The 15,453-nt window shown below is 46.3% G+C and overlaps 1 protein-coding gene across 7 annotated transcripts in view; it reads right to left on the bottom strand.

The window, feature by feature from the left end:
* The window catches only part of ptk2aa (protein tyrosine kinase 2aa), an 89,756-nt gene that overhangs the window by 22,944 nt on the left and 51,359 nt on the right, over positions 1-15,453 (bottom strand). For 4 of the 7 annotated variants that reach the window (XM_036515641.1, XM_036515642.1, XM_036515643.1 and 1 more), the window contains 8 exons: positions 14,249-14,305; positions 11,540-11,637; positions 10,593-10,677; positions 9,615-9,715; positions 9,076-9,191; positions 8,690-8,790; positions 8,013-8,102; positions 7,209-7,413 (listed from right to left, as the gene is read on the bottom strand). In XM_036515641.1, the coding sequence (XP_036371534.1) occupies positions 7,209-7,413; positions 8,013-8,102; positions 8,690-8,790; positions 9,076-9,191; positions 9,615-9,715; positions 10,593-10,677; positions 11,540-11,637; positions 14,249-14,305 (853 nt within the window). Of the gene's footprint in view, positions 1-7,208; positions 7,414-8,012; positions 8,103-8,689; positions 8,791-9,075; positions 9,192-9,614; positions 9,716-10,592; positions 10,678-11,539; positions 11,638-12,724; positions 12,746-14,248; positions 14,306-15,453 lie in introns of all 7 variants that reach the window. The other 3 variants (XM_036515638.1, XM_036515639.1, XM_036515640.1) reach the window with 1 other exon arrangement.

Raw genomic sequence — 15,453 nt, 5'->3', positions numbered from 1 at the left:
TCACGCACGCACTCACGCACGCACTCACGCACGCACTCACGCACGCACACACTCACTCACGCACTCACGCACGCACTCACTCACTCACGCACTCACTCACGCACTCACTCACTCACGCATGCACTCACGCACGCACTCACTCACTCACGCACGCACGCACTCACTCACACATTCAAGCACTCACTCACGCACTCACTCACGCACGCACTCACTCACGCACACACTCACGCACGCACTCACTCACGCACGCACTCACTCACGCACGCACTCACGCACACACGCACGCACTCACGCACGCACTCACGCACGCACGCACTCACTCACGCACGCACTCACTCACGCACGCACGCACTCACTCACTCACTCACTCACTCACTCACTCACTCACTCACTCACTCACTCACTCACTCACTCACTCACTCACTCACTCACTCACTCACTCACTCACTCACGCATGCACTCACGCACGCACTCACTCACTCACTCACGCACTCACTCACGCACTCACTCACTCACGCACTCACTCACGCACTCACTCACTCACGCATGCACTCACGCACGCACTCACTCACTCACGCACGCACGCACGCACTCACGCACGCACTCACTCACGCACTCACTCACGCACGCACGCACTCACTCACTCACGCACTCACGCACGCACTCACGCACGCACTCACTCACTCACGCACGCACGCACTCACTCACGCACGCACGCACGCACGCACGCACTCACTCACGCACGCACTCACTCACGCACGCACTCACTCACGCACGCACTCACTCACGCACGCACTCACTCACTCACTCACTCACTCACTCACTCACGCACTCACGCACTCACTCACGCACTCACTCACGCACTCACTCACTCACGCATGCACTCACGCACGCACTCACTCACTCACTCACGCACGGACGCACTCACTCACACACACATTCAAGCACTCACTCACGCACTCACTCACGCACGCACTCACTCACGCACGCACTCACGCACGCACTCACTCACGCACTCACGCACGCACTCACTCACGCACGCACTCACTCACGCACGCACTCACTCACGCACGCACTCACGCACGCACGCACTCACTCACTCACGCACTCACGCACGCACGCACTCACTCACTCACGCACTCACGCACTCACGCACTCACTCACTCACGCACTCACTCACGCACTCACTCACGCACTCACGCACTCACTCACGCATGCACTCACACACGCACTCACTCACTCACTCACGCACTCACGCACTCACGCACTCACTCACTCACGCACTCACTCACGCACTCACTCACGCACTCACGCACTCACTCACGCATGCACTCACACACGCACGCACTCATGCACTCACTCACAGAGTTGGAGAGGCAAGGTTATTTATGGAAACAACATGTTCCTGACGTGGCCGACACAAGGAAGCGTCTAAGCAGCCAATGAGTGGGTGGAGTGGGGGACCACTGGCCCTGCCCCCTCTCCAAGACAGACAAAGCAACTTGAACTACTCCCAGTATCAGCTATGTCTGCACCTCTGCATAAAACGTGACTCATTTCAATGACTCCTTCAGACACAACACACCACTACAATACTGATGAAAGACACCTTCAATCTGAAATGTACGCTATGTCTAGGGAAATGGTACATTTTAAATCAAGTCTCTGCGGCAACATGACTGCTCAATGAAGCAGAAACACAACAGCTTTAAAATAAAACCTAAGCTTCCAAATATGGCCAACAGCACACTGACATCTAAATTTATTCATTTCTAAAATGTGCATTTGTGTCAGAACTACTCATTAATTTTCCACACTAATGACTTAATTGATACCTTTAGTATCAATTCAAATAAAAATCAATCACTTCCAAAACACTCTGACTACCTCGAACACAGGCATACAAATGAATACAAATGTGACACTAACAATAGAAAGCTGTCTATTACCTTACAGCACGTAAAGCTCATCTCCTGTGACCAGGGCTCTCTCCATAGAGGGGTAGAGACACACACACACCAGGCCGGGTCGCTGGTGAAACCACAGAGCTCAGATGCCCAGAGCCCGCCGTGATCGCTGTAAATCAGCCGGGGACGCTGTAGAAAGAGCCCTTTATGAGGGCCAGCGGTGTGCGAGGGGGACTGGCCTGCCCTGGCTCTGCCTCTTCCCTGCCCCAGGCCGCAGACTGTTGTACTTGGCGGTGGTCCCAGGCTGGCAGTTTTAAAGGAGCCCCGGCAGTTTGGAGAGCCACCAGGTCCCGCCCTGAGGAGGCCAGTTCGGGCCACTCCTCCCCCCACCAGTTTGGCAGCATGCGAACAGTCTGGCGGTCAAGGGGGCAGAACCTCTTTAAAGATAGGCATCACTATGGAGGTGTCTAGCTGCCTGCCTTTCTCAGAAACACAACACTGATTCTCTCCCACTCAGAGGCATCTTGCATAACTTTGTAGTTTCAGATTTGAGTTGTTCTTAGTTTTACATCTCAGCTCCTTTTTCTTTCACATCAAGCGGATGTTCTATCAAATAAGTTGTAGCTTCCCTCCTAAAAAGACTCCTTTGAGAATTCCATTGAAAGACTATGAAAAACTGGGCTAAAGCTGCTAAGCAAGTCTGATAATGGAAGTAATGAGCCTGTGCCTGAGGGCCCATCTTTTGGAGTCCTACACGCATGACTGTGGAGTGGCCCTCCATGAGTGTGACACGGCCCGTGGTCAGAGTGCAGCAAGAGGACACCGCATCACGCTCCAGAAACACGTTGTGGACGTGCTGGTGACTGGCTTACAGAGTGGGAATAACGCGCTTTGCTGATGACACTGTGCGCCTGCAGTGCATTGGAGGAGCAGCAGTTTGTGTCCATCAGCGCTCTACACGTGATGCCTTGCCCATGTGACAAAATGGCAAACAGCTTCATCTCTTTCAGCAACCCGCTGAACACAGAGCAGCCAGGAACAGTTACTGTGTGACTCCTTTGTGGACAAGCCTAACCCAATGTTAAGACCCAGCATATATGCTTCCAGGCACATATGATACCAGGCACACAGTATATTATACCTGACACATGTGATTCCAGATGTATATGGTATACAGTAATGTGCACATATGGTACCAGGCACACATGGGGTACCAGGCATACACAGTACCGGGGTATATGGTTTCAGGCATATAGGGCACCAGGGATATACAATACCGATATATAAGTATACACACAAACTGTACATTGGTTTGAATGTTTTGGATTTTTCACTCATTTTGTATGACTGCTTTGAGGAAAAAAGATGTGTAAAATATATATGAATCAATGGACTACTGCTTCAACATTATGAATCACCTCAAAACGCCATGTTCACACCTTCTGAGATGACACAAATGGGTGTAGAATTGCCAATGTTGTAACTTCCATTGAATCTTGGGCTGCTGAGGGTAACAGAAACCCAAACAAAGCTAAAAAAATGTCTAAAAAAATGTCTGCCCACGGGACGAGCGGCTCCCAGCAGAGCAGGAGTATCTGCTGCCAGAGACCAGTTTCACAGGCCTTTTATAACTGCCACTGGTATTCCGCTCACATGGAGGGTGCCGTCACATGACCAGAGGAACAGACCCTCTCTAAGAACTGTGGACACACTACAGCTCCATCACTCTTTGTGGTCACTTTATCAGGTTGCATTACTGCTAATTTTATTGGAAGAAATTCTCTTGTTTATGTACAGTAATGGGGTGGGTTGGGGGACAGAAGGGTAAAGCTTTGGATCAGAATAGCAGGATACAGGCTTGGCAGCTGGATCAGGATGGTTGGACTAGAACTTCCAGCTTTAGGAGAGTAAGAGCAAAGAGGAGTTTACAAACTACCACTTTGCAATAACAGCTGGGAAACCCCCTCCCTCTAATAAGCTCAAGTTAAAAATATGCAAAAAACAGCCATGCACATATTAACAGCAGATGCAGTTTTCAATCCTTGAAAAAGTCTGTGATTTAACAAAAGCTAAAAACTGGCCCCGAAATAAATTTCCTTTCCCTAACTAATTAAGAAGGTATTCCAGCAGTTTTATTTGAGCCCTCTAAAAGAACTCAGACTTCCAGCTCTGCTCTGTTCTGGATCATCCTGTTTACTTGTCAGCCGCAGTCTTCGTCTTAATCAGAAACAGGGCACAGCAAATAACCTGTGTGTGCGTGTGTATGTGTGTGTGTGCAAACTACATAATATGACAAGCAGTTCTGGACTGCACCCTGGATAGGAAGTGCTCCCCTTTAATTATATGACCAGCAGCCCTCTTCTTCAAGGATACTGCAAATCAGCAAATCCAAAGCTATGTTATACCAGTTTTTAACATATCTGAAAGTAAAGACTAATAACCTTTTTCAAATCAGAGTAATAAATGATAATATGCCAACCTAAAATAATTGTCTGATAACTCTTACAGTTTTCAATCCTATCATTCCTAAACCAGCCCATGTGTTACATGCAAGTTCTTTTAGTTCTTATTTTAAACATTTACCATTTATCTAACGTCAGCTAGTGTTGATTAACACAAGAGGTTCTCCGGGGTGGACGGGGTTGATGCTTCTTTCAGCTGGAGCGCCATTGAGAAGTGAAATGTATTGGTGCCACTTGGTATGCACAGCAACTGACTTTGAACATGGACAATAAATAAATAAACCTGAAATACAGCATGGACTGTATTTTCGAATCTATCTTCAGAATATTGTCAGATAAAAATTGCTGACTAAGAAGCAGGAGGTACTTATACAGCAGTGAGGGGAAAGCTCAGAGTCTAAATTTTAGCCACTTTAGCCACAAACTTTTCCAATGGGTCTCATTGTCACATTGCCTAATTTGTAACACAACCAAATCAGGGGCAGTATCCTTAGCTAAAGGGATGGTCTTCTTTCACCCTCAGAAGAACAATGCCCACTAGCACTGTGACAGACTTTTTAAATTATCTTATTTCAAATGCCCTCAGAAATCCAAATATTTAGTGCCATTTTATACACTGTTCCAAGAATAATAAAATCCTCAGCATGCAATGTATTAAACAGGATACACCAACCATGCACAATTTGCAGAGCAGATCAAACGTGCTATCCTCACTGGGCAGCTGTGTGACTACCACACCCCAGGAGAGGCAGGGACTTCCCCTTGTTCACCATAACCTGCCAGGTCAGAGGTCCATACGACAGAGGTCCATTCCTTATTCAAGAACCAGTTAGTCAGTGCATTCCACAATAAAAAAGATCTCTCTGCTATTGTTGAAGCTACAAGCTTTCTAATTTGCTGGCTCGCTATGAACATTCTTTAAGGGGTGTGGTCTAAAACAGAACATCTTTGTGTTAACATGAACACTGACAGCACTGGTACCTCCTGTTACAAAGTGGAGCCTCCTTGATGGAGGACAGAAGGATCCCTGGAGCTAAGTATCTGGTCATAATAAAATGTCTGTGTCCGTACCCCATCTTCACTGGCAGAGCAGAATTTTACCCACAAGGCAATGGAGTCTGCTACTGGCCAGCAGCGCGCGCGCGCGCTCTCACACACACACACACACACACACACACACACACACACACACACACACACACACACATACACATACACATACACATACACACACACAGTCTGGCAGCTGGTCCAATTAAGTTTCTAATTGACTTTATTATGACATAAAGCCTTCATCCAAAAGCTTTGATTCCATTGCCTTTTATGGTCTTAATTTGTTATAAATAGTAATAGCAGTCTAAATATTTACATGGTTTCCAAGAACACAGCCACTGCCAGCCCAGGATGGGCCTGACGTCGCAAGAGCCTAAAATGGAGCTTTGACTCATGCAGAACAACATTGTAATAACTCTCTTTCCGCCACATAACCCCAGCCTGAGGTGAGAGATCACCACACTCGTTTTCCTTGGAACCTGCACTGTTCCAGGTACTGAATGACTGAGGAAAAGTAAGAGAGGCAATGCTGCTAACCTTATGTCATAACGAATGAGAAATGAATGAGAAATGCTGAGAGGGGGCGTGTCTTGGCCACTCAGGTGTTCTTCACCTCTTGGTAACCATGCCAATAATGAGGTAAGTCGTAGACAGGATGTGCCTCAGACTGAGGGGGGCATGAATCACCCCAGGTGAGGGGAGTTCACGCATTCAGAGAGATTGGACTGATAAAACATTTTATTCCATTTGTGAAAAACTCTTGCAAACTGGTGAAAGATGTCCTGACTGATGAGGACAGCACACACAGCTAACCTTGTGTTCTTTCTTTGGGAAAATTTTTGTAGTTATTTTTGAAAGCACACACATGATTTACCCTCTCCTTTTTGTGGCCTGCTATTCTGGATTCACAGCAATGGAAAAAATTCATTGGAAATTACTGTTAACTTTATCCTATTCAAAATGGTTGCCTGAATTTTGCATGTTTGACTGTTATTTTTAACAGGGAGAGCCATCTCTAGAGAGATGCTCTTAACTGACGCTTTCATTGTCACGTGATCTCTCCTCTACTGACTGAACTGACCGTGGAACTATAATGGAATTTTTTTAATTTTCCAAAGAGCCCCTCATTACAACTACATTTCGCTGTCATCCATGCAACACAGTGCCACCTAGTGTCAAATAGTGGTTGCTTATCTTGCCCAACCAGCACCCTATTTCTGTTCAGGCAAAAGGAGAACAGCATGGTACTCTGACCTAGATAATGCTGATGCTGTGCCATGTCAGGGTCCAAATCAGGCTGCTCTTCCCAAGTTCACAATCTGCATCCTGAACAACCTGAAGTCTTGGCAATCATTATGTTACGTTATATCACAGTTGTTTAGCAGATGCTCTTGAGTGGCTGGAGTGACTTACATAGCTTTTTAACAATTATTACATGGTATCCATTGATGCAGCTGGATATTTACTGAGGCAATTCAGCAGTGACCTACCAGGGAACTGAGCCCTGTTCCCTTCCACTACACCACAATGCTGACCCTCTGAACTCCCTGAATGAGGACTTCTCCCCATTCAATAACACTCTAAACCACTCTATCCATGTAAAGTAGCCTTAGACAATATTTCCATGGACTGGGATTCTTCACTGTAGCTCTTGGAGGAGACAGCCTGTGAGATCAATAAATAAATATGTAAATATAACTGTGGTAATCTGGTCTCAAAGACAGTGCCAGTCAAACCCTTGAGTTGAGACTGAAGGGCAGAGCTGGGAGCGGGGATGGAGGCCTACCTCAGCTGGGCCTTGAGCTCGGTGAACCGGGGCCTCTTGCTGGGGTCGTAGGCCCAGCACTTGGTCATGAGGCTGTAGAGGGTAGGGGGACAGTTGTGGGGCATGGCCAGCCGCTCGCCGTTCTCGATCCGCCCAATGACGTCGTTGTTCTTTACCCCCTGAAAGGGCTTGACCCCATACATGAGGATCTCCCACATGCACACACCTGAGACAAAGAGGGGGGGTGGGGGGGGCTCTTAGACATGCTGCACCTCCACATTCCTGCCTCCCAAGTCCCTGTCAAGCAGATCAGCAGCTGTGAGGTTGAGGCCAGATGCCCCAACTCAGTCTCATGTGTGTATGGAGCATGAGTGCCATTTGGTGAAATAACTACTGATGCTCCACTCTTCACAACTGGGCATCAATGATCAGTTTTCAGTTATCACCAATACTACAGGGATCAACTCTGTGCACTGACTTAGTACACTGGAAATCAAATTCAGTTCGTTTCTTAAGACATACAAATTTGTCTACAATTTGTCTGACAGGCTATTAAAGTTGGCAAACATGGCTGTTTGGCACTTGATTATTCTGTAGACCACCTGGTGTTTCATTCATTCTAGTGACCACAGAAAAGCCTCTTTAAAAGCTACTTTTTAATTCATTTTTTATTATTTCACTTGTCATTCACATTACTAATGTGGACTGTGTTACGGTCCCACATTAAAAAATTGAGAGAAGCAGACGCGTGGGATAAGTGTGAAATGAACAGCAGCCAAGACAGGGCTGATCCCTCCATTCTGAAAAGAGAGGGGCCGAACTCACCAAACATCCACACGTCGCTGGCTGAGGTAAAGCGTCTGAAGTTAATCGACTCTGGGGCCATCCACTTTATGGGAAGTTTCCCTTTGGAAGCTGGAGAAAGTCCACAGCAAAGTCAGACTGGCTGCTGACCTCGCATAAGCGCAAGCAATATCAACAAGCACATGACATGGCAACTGATGACAGAGCACCTTTGCTTTAAGATGTTAAGAGTGTGTGCTCTGGTAGCTCAAAAGCCTGAGGGTACAGTATGCAATAACTCAACTGCATCAAGAGATGGCGCCAAAAACTCAGGCCTTGTGTTTACGTGCACCCTGTAAGTTCTGAACACACATGAATTTAAAGATTTATATGAATATTTATAATATAAACAATATCAAAATACCATATGCAATATGTACATCTAATTAGGTACAGGACGGTGTGGACACATTTATTTAAAAAAATATGACACATTTTGACACATGCTATAAAGTATATTTCATACAGCTTTCATTTTAGTATTTGAAGAGATTAAGAGTCATTACTGTGCGTATGGGCAGATTCTCCAGATGCAAAGACTACAGTTAAAACAAGACACAGTGCACAGTACATGTGCACTACAGCTACACTGGACACACTGAAACAAAACTGTCACAGCAGGCCATCACAGATGGCCAGCTCTGCTCCTTTGCAGGTACCTTTGTAGTAGGAGCTGTCCTCCATGTATCGGGAGAGCCCAAAGTCGCCCAGTTTCACGCAGTCTGTGGAAGAGACCAGGACGTTCCTCGCCGCTATGTCCCTGTGAGGAAAAGCATGCATGTTCACAGCCTAGCCATACAAACTGCTTCCACTCCAACTCAAACGGGGTGCAGGCGCAACACTCACTCAGGGGGGCAAAAACATCCAGTTTGGGATGTTTTTGTCCCCCTGAACTACTCTCCAACTATCTCCTCTGAAAAGCCTTTAATCAAATAATGTTCTTTTGTTATGCTGAGAAAATACTTGTGCCTGTGTTTACATCATTTTTAATTTGGCAGCCTTGAGCCAAAGTCGAGGTGATGCTTCTGTCGAAAGCAGCTCTTACCTATGTACGAAGCGCTTGCTTTCCAGATACGCCAGGGCTGTGCTTAGCTGGTAGGCGAAAAGAATCAGCGAGGCCAGGTCCAGGTTATACTTTCTTACTTGTAAGAAAGACCGCAGCTGTAGGGAGGGAGGAAAATCTATGTTCATACAGTAACAGCACATCAGGTCAAGACAAACAGAGTAGAGAACATTTCCATTCAACAATGGCAAAATTTCACTGTGGTTCTCAAAAATACCACCAGGTGGTGCCTGATTACAGAGTCTGCACTTCCCTGTTAAAAAAGTAGCATGCACAGAGAACAGTGGAGAGTTCTAACTTATTTAAGGCAAATAAGCAAACTACATGACTGTGTTTCATTGCCTTATTTTACTCCCACTTTAACCTATGATATCATAAATACTCAGCTATAATCAACTTGTAATCAACCATGACTGATTTTTAAAAACAGCAGGCAGATAGTAAGCATGTGGTATTAATGAGGTAATAATTAATAAAGAGTGAGTTATTCATAGATGGTTTAAAAGTGCCACGGTGCCCACCTCTCCCAGCGTGCAGAGCTCCATGATGATCCAGACCGGGTTCTCTGTGATTACGCCAATCAGCTTGACTATGTGGGGGTGGTCGAACTGCCGCATGGTCACTGTGGACACACACACACACACCACGGCCTTGGTTACTCTAGCGGCCTCTAGGCTGCAGAGTTATGTGCACATGTTAAAAATGTGACTGTAACTGGTAGATTTGTGAAGGGAGACTTTGCTGGCAGCAGGCAGGTTTGCTGCTCCTGACTGTCTGCAGGGCTGACAGCACCACAGCAGTGCTTCTCCTGCTCTGTTCAACATCAGTGGTCTTTGATAGCGCAGCTCTCAAAGGCTTCATAGAAGTGAAAAAAGTGGGATATCTAGGACACCTGGGGAGTGCTCCTCACTCTGTTTACTCTGCGCTGAGAGTGGAGCCTCTGTGTGTATGTATATGTGTGTATGTGCATCTGTGTATGAATGTATGCAGGTGTGTGTGTGTGCATACATCTCTGTATGAGTATGTATGTGTATGCACATTGTGCATGAGCGTGTGTGTGTGTGTGTGTGTGTCTGCATGCGTGTGTGTGTGTGTGTGCACGCTCCTCCTCCTGGAATGAGCCAGCTGGCCCACCTGGCCCAGGCATTTCCTCTGCATGAAGAGGCCTTTCTGAAGGAGTGGTGGGGACCAGAGAGTTCCCCCTCTTCTCCAAACACTCAACCTTCCAAAAATGTGCAGCACTTTTTAAAGGAGGGAAAAACAGCCTCCCTCTGTGCATGGGTGAAGCCAGCGAACCCTGGCGGACCCATGTTTGCCTGGCCTCGATGCGGAGGGTTTCGGTGCTCTGAACGGCCTGCTCGCCTCTCAGCTGAGTGCCAGGAAGACAGGAGTGTTTGCACATATCATCCGCTTGTGAAGAGGACACCTCTGACGGCTTCACAGCAGCACTGATGACTGCGAAAGCACCGTAGTGATAAAAAGGCTGAATGAGCACTTACAGGCCTCCTGAAGGAACTTCTCTCGGACACTATCAGAGGTGCAGTTCTTACACGTCTTGATTGCCACGGAGAGAGAGGGGTTTTCCTGTGGACAGAAACAAATCGCTTAATAGCTGGTAAAGCTGTGCTGCTGGGAAAGGATGGCAGGATTGCACAGTGGTCAGGGGACTGGATTTGCAACCAGACTGTTGTAGGTTCAATTCCCCAGTGGGACACTAATGTTTAACCTGGCTTTGCTTCTGTCAAAAAGCCTGCTGTTCAAATGGATTACTCATGCACTAAACTAAGTCACCCTTGACACACTAACTGGCTGAACAAAGAAAACAAAAGGAAGAAAAATGACCCACAATGGGGACTTCCCTGGGTTACCACAGGACTTTTAAATGATTATAATAAAGATTATTCTGCGCTTATGCGGTTTTATATTATTGTAGTATAGTATAAAGACTGGTTCATACTCAATTCATGATACAGTTTGGCAGGAAGTCAGGTGATGTGAGCATTCATACAGTCAAAATCTGACCGTTACCTTAAAGCATAACATGGATATTATTCATGTATGTGTGTGCTACAGCCACAACAGCATACATTATACAGCTGCAAAATCCTACCATCAATATCTTGGTACATATTCTGCAGCAGACAAAACATTTGACCAGTTGGTTTGGAGTACAAAAATACTACCATAGACTATAATTCTGCAAATCCATATACTTTTTTACAAGCAGAGAACTTTTAGCACTGGACCTCTGAAGAAAGCCTGGCACCAAAAGCTCAGCACTTCACATTAAGTACAGAGAACCGCAGAATTACAATGCACCAGAGGATTCTGCACTTTGAATCTGATTTCAGATCAGCTGCATTGGGAAATGTGATATTCTGCATAAAGATACAGGGTGGGGAATGGATTGGGGGGGGGGGGGGGGCAGTGGGCTCCCATTGCCTACCGGGCTCATGTATACCCCCTGGTGGACGTCTCCGAACTGGCCCTCTCCTATGCAGCGGCCCAGCTCGATCCGATCCCTCTGGATTTCATAGTCCCTGGCTGGGGATGCACAACAGCCAATAGTGAGCTCAGGGACACACTTCTCAGAAGCACAGAGCAGGATGTGATAAAAGAGTGATACCACAGGATTGTCTTTGAAAAGAAAAAAATGAGCTGTGTGTTTTACATGTTGTTTAGTGATGAGAGCTGCCACTGCCACAGCTGCCACTGTGAGGTAAACTATATAACCCTGCTGCATGGCTATGTACACCACCTCCTTCAAACAGCCTGCCAATGAGGTGCTAACTGCAAGAGGGCCAGGCTGGCTACGAGACATAAATAGATCATTTCTCACTCTCGTAAGTGACCCTGCTCTCATTGTTCAGTGCTGACTGCATTTTCACAGGGGCAGTAAACTCGTACAGGCTTAAACAGCATGCTGTGCTAAGTACAGTCCATTTGTGCCAGGCCCTATGGCCACACAGAGCATGCACTTGAATTCTTACTTGACCATGTTGGCTGGGAAAGGATTTAAACTGTGAACATCACTGCTACTGACTATGAAGACAACAATGAAACAGTTGGGACTAGCCCACTCTGCAGCCATGTTTTCCATGCATTACACCATCAGACATGCACTGAGCATCAGGTAACATTTTTACAGTCAGTCAGGTGGGTGGGGGAATGCAAATATAAGCATAACAATCGGCCAATAAAGAAGCCTCCTCTTCACACTTCCGCTTTCAGATATATACATAGCTATTAGCTTCAAAGAGTCACTTCAAATATCTTGTTACTCTTCACAAGCCAGTTCAAAAGCATGCACTATAAATTATTCATACGTTGTGTTTCCCCTCATAAAAATACTCTGGGATTCAGTTAGCTGCATTATCCCTCTTCATGTATTTGAGGGAACATATTCAAGGTACCACTAGTAAAATCAGCATTTTAAGAACCATTCTTATCAACCAGTTGAAAATGATAACCTCTAATGAACAATCACACAAACAAAAAACAGACATGAAGCACAACAAGCCAATGTCAAAATGGGTACATAAAAACCACAAACCGTTACACAATCACACCATGACAAGCAACAAGCAAATCATAAGGATCGAAAGACAAGGAAAAAAAGAGAGTGAATTACCTTCATCTAATCCATAGCTTTCTGCAGTGCAGTTAAAGCAAAGAGAAACCAAAAGAGCTGTCTTTTAGAACACATCAGAGGTGGATACAAAGACACAGAGACTGATGGGAGGGGAGAGGGGAAGGACAAAGCAGTGAGAGAAACACACTACAGAAACACAAATCAAACTGCTCCCTTCAGAAGCAAGATGGCGAGGTCTGCTCCACTGTCACATCTATGGCTGTAGAAAGGCCCATATCTTTTGTTAATGTGAATGGAGCAGTCATGTTTAGGTGAGATCTAGTCTGGTTAAAGACCTATGGTTCTGAAAGCCCCACATCTCTGGTTAATGTGATTGTAGTAGTTCTGTTTAGGTGAAATCTATTCTGGTTAAAGATCTATAATTCTGAAAGCCCCACATCTTTAGTTAATGTGAATGTGGTAGTTATGTTTAGGTGAAATCTCCTTCAATATGAGATCTATGCTTTTAAGAGCCACTTTTACCCAGGAAAAGGTGTTTGTAGGTGAGGTTTAGTGCACTATCTATGGTTCTGAGTGGCCTACATCCTTGGTAACGGGAGTGATGATACTGGATTTCGTGATTGGTGGTTGCTGCTCTGTGACGGTGTGACACGTCACGTGAGACCATGCTTTTGTTGGGGCAGACGGTTTCAGGCCATGGTTTCTCTATTCTAAGACAAATGCTAGAGCACGCTTAACAAACCAGGGGGGTTTAAAATAATCTCATCACCCATGACCCAGCAGCTGGCTGTGGAGCTGTGGAATCACATGTTGGCAAATTAAAATCCCCCCCCCCCCATATCAAATGAGCCTGAAAGTGAGCGTGCGTGAATTGAGACACTCAAGATGGAACACAGTAAAACCATAACGCTATAAAAAGAACCAGTTCCCTCTGACAGAGGTGCCCATTCATAGTCATGCAGACATCAGCTGCTCTAATCAGGCTCTGCCATGACCTTCTCCCAGCACAGCATCACCGCAATACAGCCTTCATACAGATGTCAGATTACAGCTGGATTACAGCTGTTTGTGTGTGGACCTGCACTGCATACACTCAGCCAAATAAGGGCCTGTGCCTTGCAGCCTTTGAGAAATTAAATGCAAATGGCGATGAGGGGTCAGCATATGGCAGGGGTTATGAAGGGAATGCTGAAATCGAATGTCAGAATAATCTATAAGAATCAAGCCAGACCAGTGTGTGACTATATCTGCAATGCTACAGCAACAGCATGTAGATCTTAAGGTGTAAAAAAAGACTTCTAAGCAGTTTAGAGAGGACAGGCAGGCTTGCTGGCCTTTGAGGAGCAAACATCTCAACATCAGCAGCTACTGCAGCAACAAATAACGCAAGTTGGAGGTCATCTCCTTAAAGGAAACAAAAACAGGGAAAGTAGGCTAAGGGTCGGCACACAAGCCACGTTCAAAGGGACTTGGATGTGAGGAGAACATCTGGTCTTACAGTGAAAGTGGATCTGAAAGCTATTTCTGCCCAACGTGCCACAGCTCCTGGCGGGCAGTACTTACTGGAAGGCATGGTGTAGGTGTCCTCCTCGTCTATGATTTCCGCATAGTCGTCCGTCTCTGCGGAAAGACAACAGGTCCGGTCAGTGTCCGAGGATTCTGGCATGGGCTGCGCTTGTTCCGTCCCACACGCAACACACCCGTCAGAAAACGTACCCTTCCACACCAGAAACTAAACCCTGCTGAAATAAATGTGTCCAAGAACAGGCAGCATTCTTCAGCAAATGACTACACCAGACAGACGGACAGACGCGCATACACACAAACAAGCGCGCGCACACACACACACAAACACAGGCCTGTGGTAACCCCTCCCTGCTCCGCTCCCACTGTTATGACTGCTTGTGCAGTGCGCAGTTCTGATGGGCCAATCGGCGCACAGCAGTGTAGCTGTGGCATTTGCAGAGTGAGGGAGGGCGGGGAGGAAGGGGGAGAGGGAGGGAAGGGATGTGGAGGGGAAGGATGTAGCTTTTTTTTTCATCCCCTCCTCCTCTCTTTTGGAGAAACCTCTTCAGGAAAAACAGATTAAGTCATCAGTTGCTCAGAGTCACTCTGTCTGTGCCGGCTGCTTTTTTTTCTGGAAATAGAGTAACGGCGGCCGCAGTCAGTTCCTCTCAGAGAAAAATACTGGGGCTGCTTCAGGGACTTGCTCCAGCTGAACGGGGCAGTTTGTAACGTGCTTGGGAGGAGTGAGATAACCCAAAGAGGCAGGCACAGAGGAGAGGAGTCTCGCAGTCTCCGGGAACTCGCAGCTCCTTCACACCGTGTGAAAAAGGATGAGTTCACCCCTTGTTATTTTTCACTCACGATCGATGACTGCAGGCCTACAAGTGAAACCACTCAATGCCCTGCCTGTGTCTGCACAGACAGGAAGGTATAGCCGTGACTATGCACATGCATAATTCATTAAAAAGTCTACATGTAAAAACGCAAGACCACAGTTAGATTATCCTCTTTATGCAAATAGCAGTCCCTATTTCTATCAGGATGAGTTCTATTAGGGGAATTTTTTTAATTTGACTCCCCTTTCCTGAAAACCAGTCATCACATACTATGAGTAAGTTTCAACAGCAAGCAAACTGGATAAACAGCAGCAACACACACCTGGACATAACTGAAACACAGGGATCTAAACAAGGAGAAACAGACCAATCACAAATCTACTCTATGCTGCACAAGACAGTAAGACCAATGAAGACACCTTAGTG

This window comes from Megalops cyprinoides, chromosome 21 (genome assembly GCF_013368585.1).
Source record: "Megalops cyprinoides isolate fMegCyp1 chromosome 21, fMegCyp1.pri, whole genome shotgun sequence".
In the NCBI taxonomy this organism is placed as follows: domain Eukaryota; kingdom Metazoa; phylum Chordata; class Actinopteri; order Elopiformes; family Megalopidae; genus Megalops; species Megalops cyprinoides.
Note: the sequence above shows the minus strand (reverse complement) of the source record. Positions and strands in the feature narration are given on the sequence as shown.